This window comes from Salvelinus namaycush, chromosome 36 (assembly GCF_016432855.1).
Source record: "Salvelinus namaycush isolate Seneca chromosome 36, SaNama_1.0, whole genome shotgun sequence".
Classification (NCBI taxonomy): domain Eukaryota; kingdom Metazoa; phylum Chordata; class Actinopteri; order Salmoniformes; family Salmonidae; genus Salvelinus; species Salvelinus namaycush.
The window spans coordinates 22,064,434-22,089,851 of NC_052342.1; the positions used below are offsets into that span (position 1 = coordinate 22,064,434).

A 25,418-nucleotide genomic window follows, 5' to 3' on the forward strand; every position below is an offset into this window, starting at 1 on the left:
GAGAGAGAGAGAGAAGGGAAAGAGAGCAAGGGAGAGAGAGAGTTGATAGTTGGGGTATGCTATCAGTGAGTGATGTTTCTAAGGTAGAAGCCTCATATACAGACAGACAGTCGATGAGAGAGGCAGACATAGTCTCACGCTTGGAGAGAGCAGGAGAGAGCTGTCGTAGTAAAGATTAGGCATACAGGGCCTGTATTCACAAAGCGTCTCAGAGTAGGACCAACGATCTAGGATCAGTTATCGTTTTATATCATAATTAGTATTATTATAGACAGAGGGGGACCTGATCCGAGATCAGCACTCCTACTCTGAGACACTGTGAATATGGGCCTCTATACAAGAGACTTTATTATGAATTTGGCTCATGACTGTGGACTGTCTGTAATTCAAATTGATGTGATGGAGTTTTTTTTAGTATGCTCACTTTGTAATTTCATGGACATTTTTGATGATACTCCATGTCATAAAGTGGTTATGATTATACACTGTAATCACGGTAGCCTAGTGGTTAGAGCGTTGGGCCAGTAACCAAAAGGTTGCTAGATCGAATCCCAAAGCTGACAAGGTGAAAATCTGCCGTTCTGCCCCTGAACAAGGCCCACTGTTCCTAGACCATCATTGTAAACAAGAATATGTTCCTAACTGACTTGCCTAGTTAAATAAAGATAGAATAGATATGTTTGGTCATAGTTCATCATGAATATTAATAGGAAGTAAGTAGGATGTCCTTAATAAACTACCTTGTCATCTTTCATGATTCATCCTCAATTTATTCCTCAATTTATCAGTATTCTAACTATCCTCAACCTCCTGTCCATATCAGTATTCTAACTGTCCTCAACCTCCTGTCCATATCAGTATTCTAACTGTCCTCAACCTCCTGTCCATATCAGTATTCTAACTATCCTCAACCTCCTGTCCATATCAGTATTCTAACTATCCTCAACCTCCTGTCCATATCAGTATTCTAACTATCCTCAACCTCCTGTCCATATCAGTATTCTAACTATCCTCAACCTCCTGTCCATATCAGTATTCTAACTATCCTCAACCTCCTGTCCATATCAGTATTCTAACTATCCTCAACCTCCTGTCCATATCAGTATTCTAACTATCCTCAACCTCCTGTCCATATCAGTATTCTAACTATCCTCAACCTCCTGTCCATATCAGTATTCTAACTATCCTCAACCTCCTGTCCATATCAGTATTCTAACTATCCTCAACCTCCTGTCCATATCAGTATTCTAACTATCCTCAACCTCCTGTCCATATCAGTATTCTAACTGTCCTCAACTTCCTGTCCATATCAGTATTCTAACTATCCTCAACCTCCTGCCCATATCAGTATTCTAACTATCCTCAACCTCCTGTCCATATCAGTATTCTAACTGTCCTCAACCTCCTGTCCATATCAGTATTCTAACTGTCCTCAACTTCCTGTCCATATCAGTATTCTAACTATCCTCAACCTCCTGTCCATATCAGTATTCTAACTATCCTCACTCTCCTGTCCATATCAGTATTCTAACTATCCTCAACCTCCTGTCCATATCAGTATTCTAACTATCCTCAACCTCCTGTCCATATCAGTATTCTAACTATCCTCAACCTCCTGTCCATATCAGTATTCTAACTGTCCTCAACTTCCTGTCCATATCAGTATTCTAACTATCCTCAACCTCCTGTCCATATCAGTATTCTAACTATCCTCACTCTCCTGTCCATATCAGTATTCTAACTGTCCTCAACTTCCTGTCCATATCAGTATTCTAACTATCCTCAACCTCCTGTCCATATCAGTATTCTAACTATCCTCAACCTCCTGTCCATATCAGTATTCTAACTATCCTCAACCTCCTGTCCATATCAGTATTCTAACTGTCCTCAACCTCCTGTCCATATCAGTATTCTAACTATCCTCACTCTCCTGTCCATATCAGTATTCTAACTGTCCTCAACTTCCTGTCCATATCAGTATTCTAACTATCCTCACTCTCCTGTCCATATCAGTATTCTAACTGTCCTCAACTTCCTGTCCATATCAGTATTCTAACTATCCTCACTCTCCTGTCCATATCAGTATTCTAACTATCCTCAACCTCCTGTCCATATCAGTATTCTAACTGTCCTCAACCTCCTGTCCATATCAGTATTCTAACTGTCCTCAACCTCCTGTCCATATCTGTAACGACTTTCTTCCTGGGATGAAGGAGAGGACCAAAATGCAGCGCGGTTAGTGTTCAACATGTTTAATATGAACATAAACGGTGAACACTTACAACAATACAAAAACAACAAATGTGAAAGCCGAGACAGTCCTATCTGGTGCAGAACACAAACACAGAGACAGGAAACAAACACCCACAAAATCCCAACACAAAACAAGCCTCCTATATATGATTCTCAATCAGGGACAACGATTACCATCTGCCTCTGATTGAGAACCATATTAGGCTGGACATAGAAACAGACAAACTAGACACACAACATAGAATTCCCACCCAGCTCACGTCCTGACCAACTAAACACATACAAAACAACAGAAAACAGGTCAGGAACGTGACAGAACCCCCCCCTCAAGGTGCGAATTCCGGGCGCACCCCTAAAACTCAAGGGGAGGGTCTGGGTGGGCATCTGTCCGCGGTGGCGGCTCCGGCGCAGGACGAGGACACCACTCCACCACTGTCTTTGTCCCCCTCCTTAGCGTCCTTTGAGTGGCGACCCTCGCCCACGACCTTGGCCTAAGAATCCTCCCCAAGGCCCCCACATGATTTAGGAGGTAGCTCAGGACAGAGAGGTAGCTCAGGACAGAGAGGTAGCTCAGGACAGAGAGGTAGCTCAGGACAGAGAGGTAGCTCAGGACAGAGGGGCAACTCCGGACTAATGGCAGCTCCGGACTGAGTGGCAGCTCCGGACTGAGTGGCAGCTCCGGACTGAGTGGCAGCTCCGGACTGAGTGGCAGCTCCGGACTGGAGGGCAGCTCATGACTGGAGGGCAGCTCATGACTGGAGGGCAGCTCATGACTGGAGGGCAGCTCATGACTGGAGGGCAGCTCATGACTGTAGGGCAGCTCATGACTGTAGGGCAGCTCTGGCAGCTCCTGACTGGCTGGCGTCTCTGGCAGCTCCTGACTGGCTGGCGTCTCTGGCAGCTCCTGACTGGCTGGCGTCTCTGGCAGCTCCTGACTGGCTGGCGTCTCTGGCAGCTCCTGACTGGCTGGCGTCTCTGGCAGCTCCTGACTGGCTGGCAGCTCCTGACTGGCTGGCGTCTCTGGCAGCTCCTGACTGGCTGGCGTCTCTGGCAGCTCCTGACTGACGGACGGCTCTAGCGGCTCCTGACTGACGGACGGCTCTAATGGCTCGGGACAGACGGGCGGCTCTAATGGCTCGTGGCAGACGGATGACTCAGATGGCACTGGGCAGACAGATGGCTCAGATGGCGCTAGGCAGACAGATGGCTCAGACGGCGCTGGGCAGACGGATGGCTCAGATGGCGCTGGGCAGACGGATGGCTCAGATGGCGCTGGGCAGACGGATGGCTCAGACGGCGCTGGGCAGACGGATGACTCTGGCCGGCTGAGACGCACAATAGGCCTGATGCGTGGTGCCGGAACTGGAGGTACCGGGCTGAGGGCACGCACCTCAGGGCGAGTGCGGGGAGGAGGAACAGGGCTCTGGAGATGCACTGGAAGCCTGGTGCGTGGTGTAGGCACTGGTGGTACTGGTCTGGGGCGGGAAGGTGGCGCCGGATATACCGGACCGTGAAGGAGGACACGCGCTCTTGAGCACCGAGCCTCTCCAACCTTACCAGGTTGAATGGTCCCCGTAGCCCTGCCAGTGCGGCGAGGTGGAATAACCCGCACTGGGCTATGCAGGCGAACCGGGGACACCACCTGTAAGGCTGGTGCCATGTACGCCGGCCCGAGGAGACGTACTGGAGGCCAGATACGTTGGGCCGGCTTCATGACATCCGGCTCGATGCCCAACCTAGCCCTCCCAGTGCGGCAAGGTGGAATAGCCCGCACTGGGCTAAGCACGCGTACTGGGGACACCGTGCGCTTTATCGCATAACACGGTGTCTGACCAGTACGACGCCCTCTCACTCCACGGTAAGCCCGGGGAGTTGGCTCAGGTATCCAACCCGGCTTCGCCACACTCCCCTTTAACCCCCCCCCCCAAGAAATTTTTGGGATTTCTTCTCGGGTTTGCGTGCTAGCCGTGTACCTTCATAACACCAGTTCCTCTCTCCGGTTGCCTCCAGCTGTTCCCATGGGAGGTGATCCTTTCCAACCTTAGCCCAGGGTCCTTCTCCGTTCATAATTTGCTCCCATGACCATTCCTCCTGGTACCGCTGCTGCTGTCCATATCAGTATTCTAACTGTCCTCAACCTCCTGTCCATATCAGTATTCTAACTATCCTCAACCTCCTGTCCATATCAGTATTCTAACTGTCCTCAACCTCCTGTCCATATCAGTATTCTAACTATCCTCAACTTCCTGTCCATATCAGTATTCTAACTGTCCTCAATCCCAACCCCGTGTTTCTATGACCAGTCACAAATCCATCCACACTCCCCACCTCCAATCCCCTATCCCCTACTCCATGCTTCCTATCCCCTACTCCCTATCCGTATACCCTACTCCCTATCCCCTATCCTCTATCTATCCCCTTCACCCTACACCCGATCCTCTGTCTACCCCCTTCTCCCTACACCCTACCCTTTACTCCCTACCCTCTACACCCTACCCCCTACTCCCTAGTTGTACTAGATCTGAATGGTCGGGATCATTTCCACCTATCAGAGGGCAGATTGTAGCTCGTATTACCATGTACTTATCCAGTCCTAATTATAGATGGCTTATATTTATCTGACTGACCCTTTCAGACCTACACAAAGTGACTAGAGGGTTGGGGTATGGCTCCACTAACTGGTTCTTTAGGACAATCATTACCCTGCCTGTGTCCAGGCCATATTAGCCCTGATGTCTGTCTGCCTGTCTCTGTCTGTCTTTTTCTCTGTATGTCTCTGTCTGTCTGTCTGTCTGTCTGTCTGTCTGTCTGTCTGTCTGTCTGTCTGTCTGTCTGTCTGTCTGTCTGTCTTTTTCTCTGTCTGTCTGTCTGTCTGTCTGTCTGTCTGTCTGTCTGTCTGTCTGTCTGTCTGTCTGTCTGTCTGTGTCTGTCTGTCTGTCTGTCTGTCTGTCTGTCTGTCTGTCTGTCTGTCTGTCTAACAACCCTGTTGTCTCTCTCCTCCTCCTATCCCACTCTCATCCTCCCTCTTTCCATCTCTCTGTCCTGGAACATTTTTGGTGTACGTTGTGCCTCTGAGGCCCCAGAGGTGAATAATTCAACACATTGACCTTCTGGTTGGACTGTTCTGTTGTTGGGAGGAGGGGTGGAGGAGTAGGGGTGTGGGAGCAGCCAGGGGAGGGGAGGGGGGCTGAGGGTAAGATGGGAGGGGAGGGGGGCTGAGGGTGAGTAGGGAGGGCTGAGGGTGAGTGGGGAGGGTGAGGACTGAGTGTGAGTAGGGAGGGCTGAGGGTGAGTGGGGAGGGTGAGAACTGAGTGTGAGTGTGGAGGGTGAGGACTGAGTGTGAGTAGGGAGGGCTGAGGGGGAGTGTGGAGGGCTGAGATTGAGTAGGGAGGGCTGAGCGTATGTGGGGAGGGTGAGTGTGGAGGGTGAGGACTGAGTGTGAGTAGGGAGGGCTGAGGGGGAGTGGGTGAGGTCTAGCCTCCATTTACAGTCTTTCCTGTAATATTTTGGAAACAATAAGGCCGGTATTGTCAGACATGCTGTCGTTGTGATGGGTTTGTTTGGCGGGTTTCTGGAAGCATCCTGATCAGCTGCAGTGCGTGTCTCTGTTGACTTACCTTTCTGAGTTTTTGTTCAGCTGTGTCTTTAATAGCAATTGGAAAAGCTAATGAAAGGTCCCTTCCTTCTCTGTAAGAATGGAGTAGTCATTGACAGTGTATCCTGTACCATAAAGGTACATCTGACGTGATGTAATGGGGTTTTCTGTAGTCTCCTTGTGGAAAGGTAGTGACAATGTGTTCTGTACCATGGAATGTTACCTAGAATGTTGTTTGTACCTGTGTCTCCCTCCTGTCTTCTCGGTGACGTGTTCGGTACCACATTGTTTAAGTGGTTAGTCTCACATTCCTATAATGTTGTTTGTACATGTTTCTCAGTGTTTTCCTCCTGTGTTCTCCAGGCTGTTCAACCTGACGCTGAAGAAGCTGATCATGTTGAAGGAGCTTGATAAAGACCTCACCTCCGTGGTCATCGCTGTCAAACTACAAGTACTGCTCCTCTCTTTCTCTTCTCTCTCTCTCTTTCTATCTCTCTCTTTCTCTTCTCTCTCTCTGTTTCTTTCTCTCTCTCTTTCTCTTCTCTCTCTCTCTTTCTCTCTCTCTTTCTCTTCTCTCTCTGTTTCTCTCTCTTTCTCTCACTCTCTCTCTCTCTCTCTCTCTTTCTCTCTCTCTTTCTCTCTCTCTCTCTTTCTCTCTCTCTCTTTCTCTCTCTCTCTTTCTCTCTCTTCTCTCTTTCTCTCTCTCTCTTTCTCGCTCTTTCTCTCTCTCTCTCTTTCTCTTCTCTCTCTCTCTTTCTCTCTCTTTCTCTCTCTTTCTCTCTCTCTCTCTTTCTCTCTCTTTCTCTCATTCTCTCTCTCTTCTTTCTCTCTCTCTTTCTCTCTCTTCTCTCTTTCTCTCTCTCTCTCTTTCTCTTCTCTCTCTCTCTGTTTCTCTCTCTTTCTCTCTCTCTCTTTCTCTTCTCTCTCTGTTTCTCTATCTTTCTCTCTCGCTCTTTCTCTCTCTCTCTCTCTCACTCTTTCTCTCTCTCTCTCTTTCTATTCTCTCTTTCTCTTTCTCTCTCTCTGTTTCTCTCCCTACCTCTTCTCCTCTTCTGTCTATTCAATGCCGAGCATCTCTCAATTCCTCCTCTCCGTCACTACTCTCTTGTTCTTCTCATTCTCACTCCTCCCTTCTTTTCTCCCTCTCTGTTTCCCCGTGTCCTCCTCCTTCCCTCTTCCCTCTGTATGGGGTCGATGAAGGCTGATTGTTTAGAGTTATCTGTGGTATGTCAATGATTATCCTCAACCAGATCTCTCCTTCCTCCCTCCCTCCCTCTATCTTCTATCTCTCTTCTCTCCTTCCTTCCTCCCTCTCTCTTCTATATCTCTCCTCTCTTTCCTCCCTCCCTCTCTCTTCTGTCTCTCTCCTTCCTCCCTCCCTGTCTTTTCTATCTCTCCTTCCTTCCTTCCTCCCTCTCTCTTCTATCTCTCTCCTTCCTCCCTCCCTGTCTTTTCTATCTCTCTTCTCCTTCCTCCCTCCCTCTTCTATCTCTCTTCCGGTCTTCATCCCCCCCTCTTCTCTCCTTCCTCCCTCCCTCTCTCTTCTATCTCTCTTCCGGTCTTCATCCCCCCCTCTTCTCTCCTTCCTCCCTCCCTCTCTCTTCTATCTCTCTTCCGGGTCTTCATCCCCCCCTCTTCTCTCCTTCCTCCCTCCCTCTCTCTTCTATCTCTCTTCCGGTCTTCATCCCCCCCTCTTCTCCTTCCTCCCTCCCTCTCTTTCCCAGGGTTCTAAGAGGATCCTGAGGTCCAATGAGATACTGTTGTCTTCCGCGGGGCTGACTGAGACAGATCTTCAGCTCACCTTCTCTTTACAGGTAGGTATACTACAGCTGGTTGGTTACAAACGGCAGACAGGAATGGAGTCTATTCATAACTATGTTTTTCAAGCCAGGGTTTTTGTTTCCTGATCGGGTCAAATGGTCATTTGTAACTACATGGGCATTGGGGTTAGTATAGTAGGCGGAACGGGGGTCTTTCTATTGGAAGTTGGCGTGCAGCGCTTCATGAATGTAGGTTTAGAAAGAGGTTGTGTGATCCTGATCCGTCATATCCTAGAGTCAGAGACGGGTCAGAGAACAGGAATGTTACTCAGCACTCCAATTATCCCTCCCGTCCTAATTACACAGGCTGACCATGACAAGAGGAAGGTCATGATTCGCTCCGCATTTCACTCATTTATCAATCCTGACCTCTGTGTGTGTGTGTGTGTGTGTGTTCCCCCACAGTACCCCCACTTCCTGAAGAGAGATGCCAACCAGCTTCAGATCATGCTCCAGCGGCGTAAACGTTATAAGAACCGAACCATCCTGGGCTACAAGACCCTGGCTCTGGGACTCATCAACATGGCTGAGGTAGGAACCCTCACATAACCTCTATTCAACCTTCACTTAATCTCTATTCAACCTTTATTCAACCTTCATTCAACCTCTATTCAACCTTCATTTAATCTATATTCAACCTCTGTTCAACCTTCATTTAATCTCTATTCAACCTTTATTCAACCTTCATTTAATCTCTATTCAACCTTTATTCAACCTTCATTTAATCTCTATTCAACCTCTATTCATCCTTCATTTCATCTCTATTCAACCTTTAGTCAACCTCTATTCAACCTTCATTTCATCTCTATTCGACCTCTGTTCAACCTTCATTTAATCTCTATTCAACCTTTATTCAACCTTCATTTAATCTCTATTCAACCTTTATTCAACCTTCATTTCATCTCTATTCAACCTTTATTCAACCTTCATTTAATCTCTATTCAACCTTTATTCAACCTTCATTTAATCTCTATTCAACCTTTATTCAACCTTCATTTAATCTCTATTCAACCTCTATTCATCCTTCATTTCATCTCTATTCAACCTTTAGTCAACCTCTAATCAACCTTCATTTCATCTCTATTCAACCTTCATTTAATCTCTATTCAACCTCTATTCATCCTTCATTTCATCTCTATTCAACCTTTAGTCAACCTCTAATCAACCTTCATTTCATCTCTATTCAACCTCTATTCAACCTTCATTTAATCTCTATTCAACCTTCATTTCATCTCTATTCAACCTCTATTCATCCTTCTTTTTCTTCTCTATTCAACCTTTAGTCAACCTCTAATCAACCTTCATTTAATCTCTATTCAACCTCTATTCAACCTTCATTTAATCTCTATTCAACCTTCATTTAATCTCTATTCAACCTTCATTTAATCTCTATTCAACCTTTAGTCAACCTCTAATCAACCTTCATTTCATCTCTATTCAACCTCTATTCAACCTTCATTTAATCTCTATTCAACCTTCATTTAATCTCTATTCAACCTTTAGTCAACCTCTATTCAACCTCTATTCAACCTTCATTTCATCTCTATTCAACCTTCATTTCATCTCTATTCAACCTTTAGTCAACCTCTATTCAACCTTCATTTCATCTCTATTCAACCTTCATTTCATCTCTATTCAACCTCTATTCAACCTTCATTTCATCTCTATTCAACCTTCATTTCATCTCTATTCAACCTTTATTCAACCTTAATTTAAGGTCTATTCAACCTTTTTTCAACCTCTAATCAAAATGTAGCTAACAGTCTGTATTTAAACTAGCCTCTAGCAAACCCTCTATTCAACTTTTATCCAACCTTCATGTAACCAGTGACACCTTTATCTAACCTTCAGTAAACATCCCTGTAACTACAACACTGTCACCTCCCTGTAACTACAACACTGTCACCTCCCTGTAACTACAACACTGTCACCTCCCTGTGACTTCAACACTGTCACCTCCCTGTAATTACAACACCGTCACCTCCCTGTGACTACAACACTGTCACCTCCCTGTGACTTCAACACTGTCACCTCCCTGTAATTACAACACTGTCACCTCCCTGTGACTACAACACCGTCACCTCCCTGTGACTTCAACACTGTCACCTCCCTGTAACTTCAACACTGTCACCTCCCTGTAACTACAACACTGTCACCTCCCTGTGACTACAACACCGTCACCTCCCTGTGACTACAACACTGTCACCTCCCTGTAACTTCAACACTGTCACCTCCCTGTGACTACAACACTGTCACCTCCCTGTAACTACAACACTGTCACCTCCCTGTAACTACAACACTGTCACCTCCCTGTAACTACAACACTGTCACCTCCCTGTAACTACAACACTGTCACCTCCCTGTAACTACAACACTGTCACCTCCCTGTAACTTCAACACTGTCACCTCCCTGTGACTTCAACACTGTCACCTCCCTGTGACTTCAACACTGTCACCTCCCTGTGACTTCAACACTGTCACCTCCCTGTGACTACAACACTGTCACCTCCCTGTGACTTCAACACTGTCACCTCCCTGTGACTACAACACTGTCACCTCCCTGTAACTACAACACTGTCACCTCCCTGTGACTTCAACACTGTCACCTCCCTGTGACTACAACACTGTCACCTCCCTGTGACTACAACACTGTCACCTCCCTGTGACTACAACACTGTCACCTCCCTGTGACTACAACACTGTCACCTCCCTGTGACTACAACACTGTCAACTCCCTGTGACTACAACACTGTCACCTCCCTGTGACTTCAACACTGTCACCTCCCTGTGACTACAACACTGTCACCTCCCTGTGACTACAACACTGTCAACTCCCTGTGACTACAACACTGTCACCTCCCTGTGACTTCAACACTGTCACCTCCCTGTGACTTCAACACTGTCATCTCCCTGTGACTACAACACCGTCACCTCCCTGTGACTACAACACTGTCACCTCCCTGTAACTACAACACTGTCACCTCCCTGTGACTACAACACCGTCACCTCCCTGTAACTACAACACTGTCACCTCCCTGTAACTACAACACTGTCACTGCAACTCACTCTCAATGTCATTCTGACACATTCTAGCCAAAGCTATTTCAGTGTGTTTGAATGTTGACAAAACAGCTGTGGTGTAGAGCTGCATGTTGTGTGACTCCTGGCTGTGTGTGTAGACTTAACACAGCCGACTGGGACCAGACTGCAGAGAGAGACACCATCAAACAGAGGATGCTGACTAGACAGATGCTCTGAGAATCAGTCCAGTGAAACAGCCTTCTGATATATGTTTTCATCTCTTTTTCCGCTTTTTGTCTGTTTGCCCTCCTACTATCTCCTGCTAACCTCTCTTTCTATGTCTTCCCTCCCGTCTTTACTTGGTTCTTCTCACCCTCCCCCCTCCTGTTCGCCAGGTGATGCAGCACCCCAGTGAGGGGGCCCAGGTTTTGGGGCTCCACAGCCAGTTGAAGGAGGCCTCTGTACCCGTGGCGGAGGTCAGGGTCTACTCCCTCTCCAGCCAGCCCATCGACCACGAGGGACCCAAGGCCAAGATGTCTGGTAAGACCTCTCTCTCGTTCTCTCTGCTACATACTCCATCTTGTTGATATCACTCTTTTACTATCTCATTCTCTCTGTCTTTTCCTCTCTCCCTCTTTGTTTAGGGTTGATGAAGGATGATGAACTCTGTTAGAATTCTGTCCAACGTCAATGATTATTAACCATTTCTGCTTCCTCTCTTCTCTCTCTTCTCCCTCTCCTCTCTCTCTTCTCTCTTTCTTCTCTCTCTCTTCTCTCTCTCTTCTCTCCTTCTCTCTGTCTCCTCTCTCTCTCCTCTCTCTCCCTCTCTCTCTCTCCCTCTCTCTCTCTCTCTCTCTCTCTCAGATCGTTCTCCAGACATTGATAACTATTCTGAGGAAGAGGAGGAGAGCTTCTCATCAGAACAGGAGGGCAGTGACGACCACGGCCAGGTATGTGTGTGTGTCTTTGTCTAGTCCTGTGTGAAGCAGAGATAACTGGACGGGAGGTGAAGGAGGACACTGCTCAGGGAGGGGGACACGGCTCAGGGAGGGGACGCTCAGGGAGGGGGACACGGCTCAGGGAGGGGGACACGGCTCAGGGAGGGGGTCACTGCTCAGGGAGGGGGACAAGGCTCAGAGAAGGGGACACTGCTCAGGGAGGGGGACAAGGCTCAGAGAGGGGGACATGGCTCAGGGAGGGGGACACGGCTCAGGGAGGGGGACACTGCTCAGGGAGGGGGACAAGGCTCAGAGAGGGGGACACTGCTCAGGGAGGGGGACAAGGCTCAGAGAGGGGGACACTGCTCAGGGAGGGGGACAAGGCTCAGGGAGGGGAACACTGCTCAGGGAGGGGGACAAGGCTCAGAGAGGGGGACACTGCTCAGGGAGGGGGACAAGGCTCAGGGAGGGGGACAAGGCTCAGGGAGGGGAACACTGCTCAGGGAGGGGGACAAGGCTCAGAGAGGGGGACACGGCTCAGGGAGGGGGACAAGGCTCAGGGAGGGGAACACTGCTCAGGGAGGGGGAAAAGGCTCAGAGAGGGGGACACGGCTCAGGGAGGGGGACAAGGCTCAGGGAGGGGAACACTGCTCAGGGAGGGGGACAAGGCTCAGAGAGGGGGACACGGCTCAGGGAGGGGGACAAGGCTCAGAGAGGGGGACACGGCTCAGGGAGGGGAACACTGCTCAGGGAGGGGGACAAGGCTCAGAGAGGGGGACACGGCTCAGGGAGGACAGAGGAATAGAGTGAAAGGAGGGATGGAAGGGGTCAGGAGTGAAGGAGAGGACCAGTGAGATGTGAAAGGATAAAGGGAAGGAGGTCACGGTCGATGTGGTATAAATAACCTGGAGATCGCTGTGTGTGTGATGCTCTTAATAACTCTCTCGCTCTCTCTCTGTCTCTCTCTCATTCTCTTTCTGTCTCTCTCTGTCTCTCTATTTCATGTTCTCTCTCTCTCGCTGTTTCTCTCACTTGCTGTCTCTCTCTCTGTCTCGTTGTCTTTCTGTTTCTCTCACTGTCTCTGTCTCTCTCTCGCTGTCTCTCTCTCGCTGTCTCTCTCGCTGTCTCTCTCTGTCTCTCTCTCTCTCAGTATCTGTATGATGAAGAGGATGAGGTGAGGAAGAAAAAGCCTAGACGGAAGCTCACCTCTAACACCTCCATCACTAGAGTGAGAAACCCTTTCACTCCCTCCTCCTCCTCTCATCCTCCCCTCTATCTCTGTCTCTCTCCACCCCTCTCCTCAGTCAACCTCTCCCTCTATCCCCGTCTCTCTCCATCCCTTCCATCCCTCTCCTCAGTCAGCCTCTCCCTCTATCCCAGTCTCTCTCATCCCTCTCCTCAGTCAGCCTCTCCCTCTATCCCCTCTCTCCATCCCTCTCCTCAGACAACCTCTCCCTCTATCCCCCGTCTCTCCATCCCTCTCCTCAGTCAACCTCTCACTCTATCCCCTCTCTCCATCCCTCTCATCAGTCAGCCTCTCCCTCTATCCCCGTCTCTCTCCATTCCTCTCCTCAGTCAGCCTCTCCCTCTATCCCCTCTCTCCATCCCTCTCATCAGTCAGCCTCTCCCTCTATCCCCGTCTCTCTCCATTCCTCTCCTCAGTCAACCTCTCCCTCTATCCCCTCTCTCCATCCCTCTCATCAGTCAGCCTCTCCCTCTATCCCCGTCTCTCTCCATCCCTCTCCTCAGTCAACCTCTCCCTCTATCCCCGTCTCTCTCCATTCCTCTCCTCAGTCAGCCTCTCCCTCTATCCCCCGTCTCTCCATCCCTCTCCTCAGTCAACCTCTCCCTCTATCTCTGTCTCTCTCCATCCCTCTCCTCAGTCAACCTCTCACTCTATCCCCTCTCTCCATCCCTCTCATCAGTCAGCCTCTCCCTCTATTTCCCGTCTCTCCATCCCTCTCCTCAGTCAACCTCTCCCTCTATCCCCTCTCTCTCCATCCCTCTCCTCAGTCAACCTCTCCCTCTATCTCCTCTCTCTCCATCCCTCTCCTCAGTCAACCTCTCCCTCTATCCCCCGTCTCTCCATCCCTCTCCTCAGTCAGCCAGTGTCCCGGGAGGAAAACAGACAATTCAGACAATTTACCCAATCACCCACGCAAACAAAACACACACACACACACACACACACACACACACACACACACACACACACACACACACACACACACACACACACACATATACACACACACGGCCAAAACCGATTAACACACACTTGTCGGCAGCTCAGTAAATTGCGGTGAGGCAGCGATTTGTAGTGACAAGGGCAGTGTATCAGGGGTGTGTATAAATCTTTGCTGTATTTATGTTATGTGTGTGTGTGTGTGTGTGTGCGTGCGTGCGTGCGTGCGTGCGTGCGTGCGTGCGTGCGTGCGTGCGTGCGTGCGTGCGTGCGTGTGTGTGTGTGTGTGTGTGTGTGTGTGTGTGACAGCGGGAGGGAATCTGTCTGAGGGTTATTAATGGGTTTGTCCTGTGAAGGTCACGGTGGGGCTGTCTGTCATCACTGCTCCCTAACAACACCGCCTGTGGATAACCACACACACACACACACACACACACACACACACACACACACACACACACACACACACACACACACACACACACACACACACACACACACACACACACACACTACTCCCCAGTCACACCACCTGCGGCCAGCAGACAGCGCAGATATAGGCCATGGCTGTAATATCCCCTGAATGACACATCACACTGTACACTATCCAACATCAATTTAATAATGATCTTCATCATCGTCATCGTCAGCATTCGCATTAGCCACCTCAACTGATCTGTTTTCTATTCATTACTGTCTTTGTAGACAGGGTGTCATGACTTCCGCCGAAGTCGGTCCCTCTCCTTGTTCGGGCGGTGTTCGGCGGTCGACGTCACCGACCTTCTAGCCATCACTGATCCATTTTTCATTTTCCATTGGTTTTGTCTTGTCTTCCATCACACCTGGTTCCACTCCCATCAATTACATGTTGTGTATTTAACCCTCTGTTTTCCCTCATGTCCTTGTCGGAGATTGTTTGTTTGTATGTGATGTGCATGTATTATGTTGGTGTGTGACGGGTTTTGTACCCACTTTTATTATTTTGTACATTTTGGTTTTTAGAGTTTTATTAGCATTTATTAAACAACTCCGTTTTTACCAAGTTCGTTCTCCTGTGCCTGACTTTCCTGCCACCAACACGCACCGATTACACAGGGTCCTATTCAATAGGCACCAACAATAGAAAAGGGGCTGAAACAGGGAGGGACGGCCCAGGTGGCTGTTAGACAGTTATCCATTAAGTCATGTTTCTGTGGGTCATTAGACAGAACACTTGACTCAGCGGAAATCATCCTGGTCTCTTTTACAGCAACCCAACATCAAGCAGAAGTTTGTGGCCCTGCTGAAAAGATTCAAAGTTTCAGATGAGGTAGGCATCTCTCTCTCTCCCTTTCCGTTTCTCTCTTCTCTCTCGCTCTCTCCTATCTCTCTATCTCTCTCTCTCGCTCTCTCCTATCTCTCTATCTCTCTCTGTCTCTCTCTCGCTCTCTCCTATCTCTCTATCTCTCTCTGTCTCTCTCTGTCTCTCTCTCTGTGTATCTCTCTCTCTCTCTGTCTCTCTCTCTCTTACTTATTGAGACTAAGAGATGTAAAATGTGTCTCGACTCAAACTTTCAGTTGTTACTTTCTCTATCTTGTACATACACGTGCCGGTTTCCCCCCTCTCTGTTTTGCTTCCTTCACTCATTTCTGAACACCTTTTCTGTGCCTAGTGCACAAAGTATCATTGTAAATGAAGGTGTTGGTGTACTATGCAGTGTACTATGCAGTGCTGGAGATGTGGTAGCACAACTGAGAGCCCTATAGGTTTGTGTTTGCATGTGTGTGTGTGTATCCATGTATTTGATCACTGCTAATGCCCCTGTGCGTGTGTTTATGTGTGTGTGTGCGTGCGTGTGTGTGTGTGTGTGTGCGTGCGTGTGTAGGTGGGTTTTGGTCTGGAGCATGTCTCTAGAGAACAGATCCAGGAAGTGGAGGAGGATTTAGATGAGTTGTATGACAGTCTGGAGATGTACAACCCCTCTGACAGCGGACCAGAGATGGAGGAGACGGACAGCATCCTCAGCACACCCAAACCTAAACTCAGGTAGCTGTTATGGTGCCACACACAGCCAGAACCCGCAGTGCGCCTAACCCAAACAGTCAGTTGATGTATATGCAAGAGGCCTATAGGGGAATCAACGCTCCTGAGTCTTTGTGTGGAGTATACATTCCCATATAAGGGACTTAGGAACAGAGAAAACAAGCACAAAGGAAGTGCAGTAACGGCCAGTTACTGTACCTCAGTATGCTGCCCCCTCTGCTGGTCAAGAAATGACAGTACATTCTACTGTTATTGAGAATACACTGGTATGATTATGAACACTGGTATGTTTATGAATACTGGTATGATTATGAACACTGGTATGTTTATGAACACTGGTATGATTATGAACACTGGTATGTTTATGAACACTGGTATGATTATGAACACTGGTATGTTTATGAACACTGGTATGTTTATGAACACTGGTATGTTTATGAACACTGGTATGATTATGAACACTGGTATGTTTATGAACACTGGTATGTTTATGAATACTGGTATGATTATGAACACTGGTATGTTTATGAACACTGGTATGATTATGAACACTGGTATGATTATGAACACTGGTATGTTTATGAACACTGGTATGATTATGAACACTGGTATGATTATGAATACTGGTATGATTATTAATACTGGTATGTTTATGAACACTGGTATGATTATGAACACTGGTATGTTTATGAACACTGGTATGTTTATGAACACTGGTATGTTTATGAACACTGGTATGATTATGAACACTGGTATGTTTATGAACACTGGTATGATTATGAACACTGGTATGTTTATGAACACTGGTATGATTATGAACACTGGTATGATTATGAACACTGGTATGTTTATGAACACTGGTATGTTTATGAACACTGGTATGATTATGAACACTGGTATGATTATGAACACTTGTCATTCCTAAACATCCGATTCTCATCAGCTTATCAAGCCAGTATTCTACTAATCAAATGAATAGATGGATGGTGAAATGGATTCAGAATCTTCGGTTGAACTTGGTATTAGGTCTTGATCATTAGAACTTGATAGATTAGGGGACGGTGTACGTGATTGGTTTAAAAATGTGACCGAAAAGTGTTTCAATCTGTGCTAACATGTATTGCTCCTCTGTGTGTGGCCATCCAGGCCGTTCTTTGAGGGGATGTCTCAGTCCAGCTCTCAGACAGAGATCACCAGTCTGAACAGCAGAGGGGGGAGCCTGGGACGTGACGCCTGCTTCAACCCTGTAAGTAAGATGGAGGGGAGAGAAGGAGGGAGGCGGGGAGAGTGGGGGAGATAGAGCGTCCGGGGGGGAGAGGGTGGAGAGAGCCAGGAAGGAAGAGAGGGGGGGGGGGAGGGAGGGAGGGAGATAGGAGGGAGGGAGGAGGGGAGAGGGAGGTAGGGGGGGGGGGTAGGAGGGGAGAGAGATGGAGGTAGGAGGGGAGAGAGAGGGAGGAGGAGGGGAAGGGAGATAGGAGGAGAGAGGGAGGTAGGGGGGGTAGGAGGGGAGAGAGATGGAGGGAGGAGGAGAGAGGGAGGGAGGAAGGGGAGAGAGAGAGAGGAGGAGAGAGGGAGGGAGGAGGGGAGCGAGAGGGAGGAAGGGGAGAGAGAGAGCGGGGAGAGAGAGAGAGGGAGGGAGGTAAGAGGGGAGAGAGAGAGAGGGAGGAAGGCAGGGAGAAACATCTTGTAGATGGGTTGTAAACAGAATGGAGACAGAGGAGAGGGATGTTAGAGTAAGGGGGAGAGACTGAAGGATTGAGATTCCCTGTAGGTGAGGTGTGACTGTTTCCTGTGTGTCTCCAGCAGGGGGAGCAGATGAAACACTCTCACAGTCGTAACCTGGAGGTAGAGGCCCTCTCTGAGACAGACACACTGGTGAGACTCCAAATCAAATCAAAGTTTATTGGTCGCGTACACAGATTTGCAGATGTTAAAGCAGGTGCAGCGAAATGCTGTTGTTTCTAGTAGAGTGTCTCGCAAACACAATATATATACGGAAATAATCTGAACAAAACATCTAGAAATGCCAGAACGAGTCCAATTAACAATCCAGAGGAGATATATTGGCCCGTGTGTGTGTGTGTGTGTGTGTGTGTGTGTGTGTGTGTGTGTGTGTGTGTGTGTGTGTGTGTGTGTGTGTGTGTGTGTGTGTGTGTGTGTGTGTGTGTGTGTGTGTGTGTGTGTAGTTGTAGTAGTAGAAGTCAACTCGAGCTAATGTGTGTCGTGTGTGTAGGAGTTGAACGATCAGGAGATGTTTCCAGAGGGCCCCTGCATTAAGGTGTCGATGGCTGAGAAACCCTGTACGCCCCTGAAGAGCAGTAAGAGTGAAGGAGGACAGACTATGCCCTCCCCCAGGTAACGAACACAAACAAGCACCAACTCAGACTCATAGGAAAAATATTTTCCACTTTTCTCTTAAGATGCCAGGTAAAATATTTTTTTTTAAATTCTTTAAGAGGCCAGGTAAAATATTTTCAATTATTTTCTCTAAGAGGCCAGGTAGAATATTTTCCATTTCCTACTCCTCTGGGTAATGTTGCTACGGGCTACAGGTTGATTTGGAGTTGAAACATCCCCCTCAGGTTGGACGGCGGAGGCCACACCCCCAAACAGAAGAGACAGAGCAATACTCCTATGAAGGAGAGACAGCTGTCTAAACCAATCAGTGAAGGGGCGAAGACCAACATCTCTGACAGCGAGAGGTCCCCCGAACTGGGACACAGCTCACAGGTAACACACACACACACATTCTTAGACATATATGTTCATACCGTTATATGTAAACTTTCATTGATGCTCTTCAAACATACTAACCCTAACCCTTACTTAGAGAATGTCACACTCTCACATATGCACACACGCACATATACACACACACACACACATACACACACACACACACACGTCTTACTATACTTGTGAGGACTTTTTGGGGACCAACAATTGATTCTCGTTCAAAATCATTTTTCCCCTAAACCTAACACTTACCCTAACCTTAACCCCAAAACCTAACCCTACCTTAACCCCTAAACCTAACCCTTACACTAACTTTAACCCTTACCCTAACCCTAACTCCTAAAACTAACCGTTACCTTAACCCCTAAACCTAACCCTTACCCTAACCTTAACCCCTAAACCTAACCTTAACCCCTACCCTTCCCATACCTTAACCTCTAAATCTAACCCTTACCCTAACCTTAACCCCTAACCCCTAAACCTAACCTTAACCCCTAAACCTAAACTTAACCCCTAAACCTAACCCTTACCCTAACCTTTACCCCTTACCCGAACCTTAACCCCTAACATTAACCCCTAACCTTAACCTCTAAACCTAACCTTAACCCCTAAACCTAACCCTTACCCTGACCCCTAAACCTAACTCTTACCCTAACCTTTACCCCTAACCCTTACCCTAACCTTAACCCCTAAACCTAACCCTAACTTTAACCCCTAAACCTAACCCTTACCCTAACCTTTACCCCTAAACCTAACCCTTACCCTAACCTTAACCCCTAACCCTAACTTTAACCCCTTACCCTAACCTTTACCCTTAACCCCTAAACCTAACCCTTACCCTAACCTTTACCCCTAACCCTTAACCCCTTAACCAAACCCTTACCCTAACCTTTACCCCTAAACCTTTATCCTAACCTTAACCCCTAAACCTAGCCTTAACCTCTAAACCTTACCCTAACCTTTACCCCTAAACCTTTACCCTAACCCTAACCTTAACCCCTAAACCTAACTCTAACCTTAACTCCTAAACCTAACCCTTATCCTAATCTTTACCCCTAAACCTAACCCTTACCTTAACCTTTACCCCTAAACCTAACCCTTACCCTAACCTTTACCACTAAACCTAACCCTTACCCTAACCTTAACCCCCAAACCTAATCCTTACCTTAACCCCTAAACCTAAAATAGCCTTTTTACATGTGAGGACCGGACTTCTGGTTCTCACAAGTATAGTAACATATATACACACAGCTCTTACAGCAAGGGGTCCTATAGTTCCAGTTGTCAGAACTAGTTTTAGGATGCCACTGCACATTTTATTTAAAAGACACTGCACATTATGTAAAGAACACTGCACATTATGTAAAAAACACTGCACATTATATAAAAAAACACTGCACATTATATAAAAAACACTGCACATTATACGCCAAGAAACAAAGCTCGTCTCTCTCCCTCTTCCTCTCACTCTTGATCTCTTCTTCTTGTCTGAATAAAGCACATAAATGTACCCATGACGACGTGAAGAAATGATGTATGTTTTTATGAGTCATCTAATAAGAAACTGTTCCACTTCATGTTTGTGTGTGGGTGCGTGCTGTGCGTGTGGGTGCGTGCGTGCTGTGTGTGTGGGTGCGTGCTGTGTGTTTGTGTGTGTGTGTGTGCGTGAGTGCGCGCGTTGCTGTGCGTGTGGGTGCGTGCTGTGTGTGTGGGTGATGTGCGTGTGGATGCGTGCTGTGTGTTTGTGTGCGTGCTGTGTGTGTGGGTGCGTGCTGTGTGTTTGTATGCGTGCTGTGTGTGTGGGTGCGTGCGTGCTGTGTGTGTGGGTGCGTGCTGTGTGTTTGTGTGCGTGCTGTGTGTTTGCGTGTGTGCTGTGGGTGTGTGCTGTGTGTTTGTGTGTGTGCTGTGTGTGTGGGTGCGTGCGTGCTGTGTGTTTGTGTGCATGCTGTGTGTTTGCGTGTGTGGGTGTAGGTCCTGAGGAAGGCGGTGTATGATCAGCTAAACCATGTCCTGCTGTCTGACTCTGCTCTTCCTGAGAGTCTCATCCTGGTCAATGGCACCGACTGGCAGGGCCAGGTAACAACTGTGTGGGAGTGGGCATGTTGCATCAGAACAAACTTGTATGTTGCCGCAGTTCTCTAAGTGTGTGTGTGTGTGTGTGTGTGTGTGTGTGTGTGTGTGTGTGTGTGTGTGTGTGTGTGTTCCAGTACGTGGTAGAGCAGCTGCAGGTACAGAGGCACCCGGTGGTGTGTACGTGTTCAGGAGCTGAGATCCAGGCGGTGCTCTCTGCTGTCCTCACACGCATCCAGAAGTTGTGAGTCTCACACACACGCATGGACGCACACACACCAAGTTGTGAGTCTGTCGGATCTAACACGTTTTGTATGATCTGTTAATCTGTCTGTCTCTGAAATATTTAGATCTCAGAACTCACAGTCACAGACAATATTCAGTTGATTCTCTTCGCTCATTTATTCCACTGTCACTATCTTTGCTTTTCACTTTTTCCTGTATCCTTTCTTTTATCCTCTCTCTCCACTTCTCTGCCTCCATCTCCCTCTCTTTATCTTCCTCTTTCTTTCCTGCTTCTCTCCCACTCTTCTTCTTCTTCTTCTCTGTTTTCCTCTCTCTCCCTCCATCCCTCTTCACTCTGTATGGGGTTCATGAAGTCCTGAGTTTTTAAGGCTGTAATACGTCAGTGATTATCTTTAACCATCTCCCCTCTCTCTCCTTCTCAGTTGTAACTGTAACTCGTCCATGCCCAGGCCAGTCAAGGTGGCAGTGGTGGGCAGTCAGAGCTACCTCAGTGCCATCCTGCAGTTCTTCGTCACCCAGCTGGCCAGCAAGACTTCTGATTGGCTCAGCCACCTGAGGTTCCTGGTGGTGCCCCTAGGTGAAACAAACAACATGGCCGTCGGTATCCATGGTGACCGGCGTGGCGATGGGTTGTTGATGTATGAAAGAGTTGTTGTCGTCAGGCTGATCACTAAAATAGAACCCTCTCTCTCTCTCATAGGCTGTCATCCTGTTGCTAAGTACCTGGGTGCCCTAGACAACCGTTACAGCTCTGCATTCTTAGATGGGGCGTGGGGAGACGTGTTCATCCACTCTGAACCCCCACAGAAAGGTAAACACACACTGGATCTGGATACATGAAGTTAGCACACAGGGCCTGACCTCTGACCAGTGATCTCTAACCTTTGACCTGTCTTCCTGTTTCCCTGCACTGTAGTCCAGTTGGACGTGGCAGGTAGGATCTCTCAGTACATCAGCGGCGCCACAGTCACACACCAGCTGCCCATCGCTGAGGCCATGCTTACCTGTAAACACAGGACGTGAGTGGTAAAACACACACACACAAACACACACAAACACACACACACTGTCAGGGTGTAACACATACCTTAACCAGAAGATGGTATTTCATTAAAACCCATATAAAACATTCTCTCTCTCTCTCTCCAGGCACGATGAAGATTCCTACCAGAAGTTCATTCCCTTCATTGGGGTATGTGTACAAACCAAACGCCTAGTTCTCTCTGTGGCCTCTTCCATAGAGCTACCCTTGAGTTTCTATAGGAACTCTTCAGCTGATTTAAGGTGTTTGAATATGAGGTGTTTTTCCTGATGTTGCAGTAACAGGATGTTGTCATGTCTCTCAGGTGGTGAAGGTTGGTCTGATTGAGCCTGGTCCATCCTCTACTGGTAGGTGGTTTAAAAGCAATAAAGACATTCACTTTGTTACCTCTAAAGATATATCTTCCAAAAAGCATGCCTATTTTCTGACATATACACTACCGGTCAAAAGTTTGAGAACATCTACTCATTCAAGGGTTTTTCTTTATTTTTACTATTTTCTACATTGTAGAATAAGTAGACATCAAAACTATGAAATAACACATATGGAATCATGTAGTAATCAAAAAAGTGTTAAACAAATCAAAATATATTTTATATTTAAGATTCTTCAAAGTAGCCACCCTTTGGCTTGATGACAGCTTTGCACACTCTTGGCATTCTCTCAACCAGCTTCATGAGGTAGTCACCTGGAATGGATTTCAACTTCTTATGGCTGGGGGCAGTATTGAGTAGCTTGTATGAATAAGGTGCCCAGAGTAAACTGCCTGCTACTCAGTCCCAGTTGCTAATATATGCATAGTATTGGTATATTTGGATAGAAAACACTTTGAAGTTTCTAAAACTGTTTGAATGTTGTCTATGAGTATAACAGAACTCATATGGCAGGCAAAAACCTGAGAAAAAATCCAACCAGGAAGTGGGAAATCTGAGGTTGGTCATTTTTCAACTCATTCCCTATTGAAGATACAGTGGGATATTGGTCATGTTGCACTTCCTAAGGCTTCCACTAGATGTCAACATTCTTTAGAACCTTGTTTGATGCTTCTACTGTGAAGTGGGGGCTCATAAGGGCTGTGTGAGCCAGGTGTCTGGCAGAATGTCATGAGCTCGTGACGCTCGTTCACATGAGTGCGAGCTCTGTTCCATTGCATTTCTACAGACAAAGGAATTCTCCGGTTGGAAAATTATTGAAGATTTATGTTAAAAACATCCTAAAGATTGATTCTATACTTCGTTTGACATGTTTCTATGGACTGTAACGGAACTTTTTGACTTTTCGTCTGCTCCTAGTGAACGCGCGTCATGAATTTTGATTTGTGAACTGAACACGCTAACAAAAGGAGCTATTTGGACATAAATGATGGACATTATCGAACAAAACAAACATTTATTGTAGAACTGGGATTCCTGGGAGGGCATTCTAATAAAGATCATCAAAGGTAATTTAATATTTATACTGCTATTTCTGACTTCTGTTGACTCCAACATGGCGGATGTTGTTTTGGGCTCTGAGCGCCGTACTCAGATTATTGCATGGTTTGCGTTTTCGGTAAAGTTTTTTTTTTTATCTGACACAGCGGTTGCATTAAGGAGAAGTTTATCTAATGTTCCATGTATAATACTTGTATTTTCATCAACATTTATGATGAGTATTTCTGTAAATTGATGTGGCTCTGCAAAATCACAGGATGTTTTTGGAACTACTGAACATAACGTGCCAATGTATACTGAGATTCTTTGATATAAATATGAACTTTATCGAACAAAACATACATGTATTGTGTAACATGAAGTCCTATGAGTGTCATCTGATGAAGATCATCAAAGGTTAGTGATTAATTTATCTCTATTATTGCTTTTTGTGACTCCTCTCTTTGGCTGGAAAAATGGCTGTGTTTTTCTGTGAATAGGCACTCACCTAACATAATCGTTTCTGGTCCTTTCGCTGTAAAGCCTATTTGAAATCGGACACTGTGGTGGGATTAACAAGAAGTGTATCTTTAAAATGGTGTGAAATACTTGTATGTTTGAGGAATTTTAATTATGAGATTTCTGTTGTTTTGAATTTGGCGCCCTGCACTTTCACTGGCTGTTGTCATATCGATCCCTTTAACGAGATCTCAGCCATAAGAAGTTAACAGGTGTGCCTTCTTAAAAATTCATTTGTGGAATTTCTTTCCTTCTCAATGCGTTTGAGCCAATCAGTTGTGTTGTGACAAGGTAGGGGTGGTATACAGACCAAGTCCATATTATGGCAAGAACTGCTCAAATAAGCAAAGAGAAACAACAGTCCATCATTACTTTAAGACATGAAGGTCAGTCAATCCGGAAAATTTCAAGAACCATCAAGCGCTATGATGAAACTGGCTCTCATGAGGACCGCCACAGGAAAGGAAGACCCAGTTACCTCTGCTTCAGAGGATAAGTTCATTAGAGTTACAAGCCTCAGAAATTGCAGCCCAAATAAACGCTACACAGAGATCAAGTAAGAGACACATCTCAACATCAACTGTTCACAGGAGACTGCGTGAATCAGGCCTTCATGGTCGAATTGCTGCAAAGAAACCACTACTAAAGGACACCAATAAGAAGAAGAGACTTGCTTGGGCCAAGAAACACGGTCAATGGACGTTTGACCGGTGGAAATTGTAGATTTTTGGTTCCAACCACTGTCTTTGTGAGACGTGGTGTGGTTGAACGGATGATCTCCGCATGCGTGGTTTCCCACCATAAAGCATGGAGGAGGAGGTGTGATGGTGTGTGGGTGCTTTGCTGGTGACACTGTGATTTATTTAGAATTCAAGACACACTTAACCAGCATGACTACCACAGCATTCTGCAGCGATACGCCATCCCTTCTGGTTTGGGCTTAGTGGGACTATGACTCAACACACCTCCAGTCTGTGTAAGAGCTATTTTACCAAGAAGGAGAGTGATGGAGTGCTGCATCAGATGACCTGGCCTCCACAATCCCCCGACCTCAACCCAATTGAGATGGTTTGGGATGAGTTGGACCGCAGAGTGAAGGAAAAGCAGCCAACAAGTGCTCAACATATGTGGGAACTCCTTCAAGACAGTTGGAAAAGCATTCTAGGTGAAGCTGGTTGATAGAATGCCAAGAGTGTGCAAAGCTGTCATCAAGGCTGTAACGGCTGTCAATGTCGTTCTCCTCCTCGGACGAGGAGGAGCATGGATCGGACCAAGATGCGGAGGGATAAGTGTTCATTATTTAATGACAAAACAACAAAGCACTTCAACATACAAAACAACAAACGTGACAAACCCGAAACAGTCCTGTGTGGCCCAAACGCTGACACAGGAACAAACACCCACAAAACACAAGTGAAACCCAGGCTGCCTTAGTATGATTCTCAATCAGGGACAACGATAGACACCTGTCTCTGATTGAGAATCATACCAGGCCGAACACAAAATCCCAACATAGAAATAGAAAACATAGACTGCCCACCCAAAACTCACGCCCTGA

General features: G+C 47.0%; 1 protein-coding gene across 1 annotated transcript in view; it reads left to right on the forward strand.

Moving 5' to 3' along the window:
• The window catches only part of LOC120030387 (phosphofurin acidic cluster sorting protein 1-like), an 83,289-nt gene that overhangs the window by 49,329 nt on the left and 8,542 nt on the right, over positions 1 to 25,418 (forward strand). The window contains exons 2-20 of the mRNA XM_038975776.1: positions 6,212 to 6,299; positions 7,573 to 7,662; positions 8,074 to 8,199; positions 11,085 to 11,229; positions 11,554 to 11,639; positions 12,778 to 12,855; positions 15,062 to 15,121; positions 15,678 to 15,838; positions 16,982 to 17,081; positions 17,639 to 17,710; positions 18,069 to 18,190; positions 18,418 to 18,565; positions 20,543 to 20,647; positions 20,779 to 20,885; positions 21,310 to 21,464; positions 21,588 to 21,698; positions 21,804 to 21,906; positions 22,037 to 22,079; positions 22,234 to 22,276. Of these exons, the coding sequence (XP_038831704.1) occupies positions 6,212 to 6,299; positions 7,573 to 7,662; positions 8,074 to 8,199; positions 11,085 to 11,229; positions 11,554 to 11,639; positions 12,778 to 12,855; positions 15,062 to 15,121; positions 15,678 to 15,838; positions 16,982 to 17,081; positions 17,639 to 17,710; positions 18,069 to 18,190; positions 18,418 to 18,565; positions 20,543 to 20,647; positions 20,779 to 20,885; positions 21,310 to 21,464; positions 21,588 to 21,698; positions 21,804 to 21,906; positions 22,037 to 22,079; positions 22,234 to 22,276 (1,943 nt within the window). The remainder of the gene's footprint in view (positions 1 to 6,211; positions 6,300 to 7,572; positions 7,663 to 8,073; positions 8,200 to 11,084; positions 11,230 to 11,553; positions 11,640 to 12,777; positions 12,856 to 15,061; positions 15,122 to 15,677; positions 15,839 to 16,981; positions 17,082 to 17,638; positions 17,711 to 18,068; positions 18,191 to 18,417; positions 18,566 to 20,542; positions 20,648 to 20,778; positions 20,886 to 21,309; positions 21,465 to 21,587; positions 21,699 to 21,803; positions 21,907 to 22,036; positions 22,080 to 22,233; positions 22,277 to 25,418) is intronic.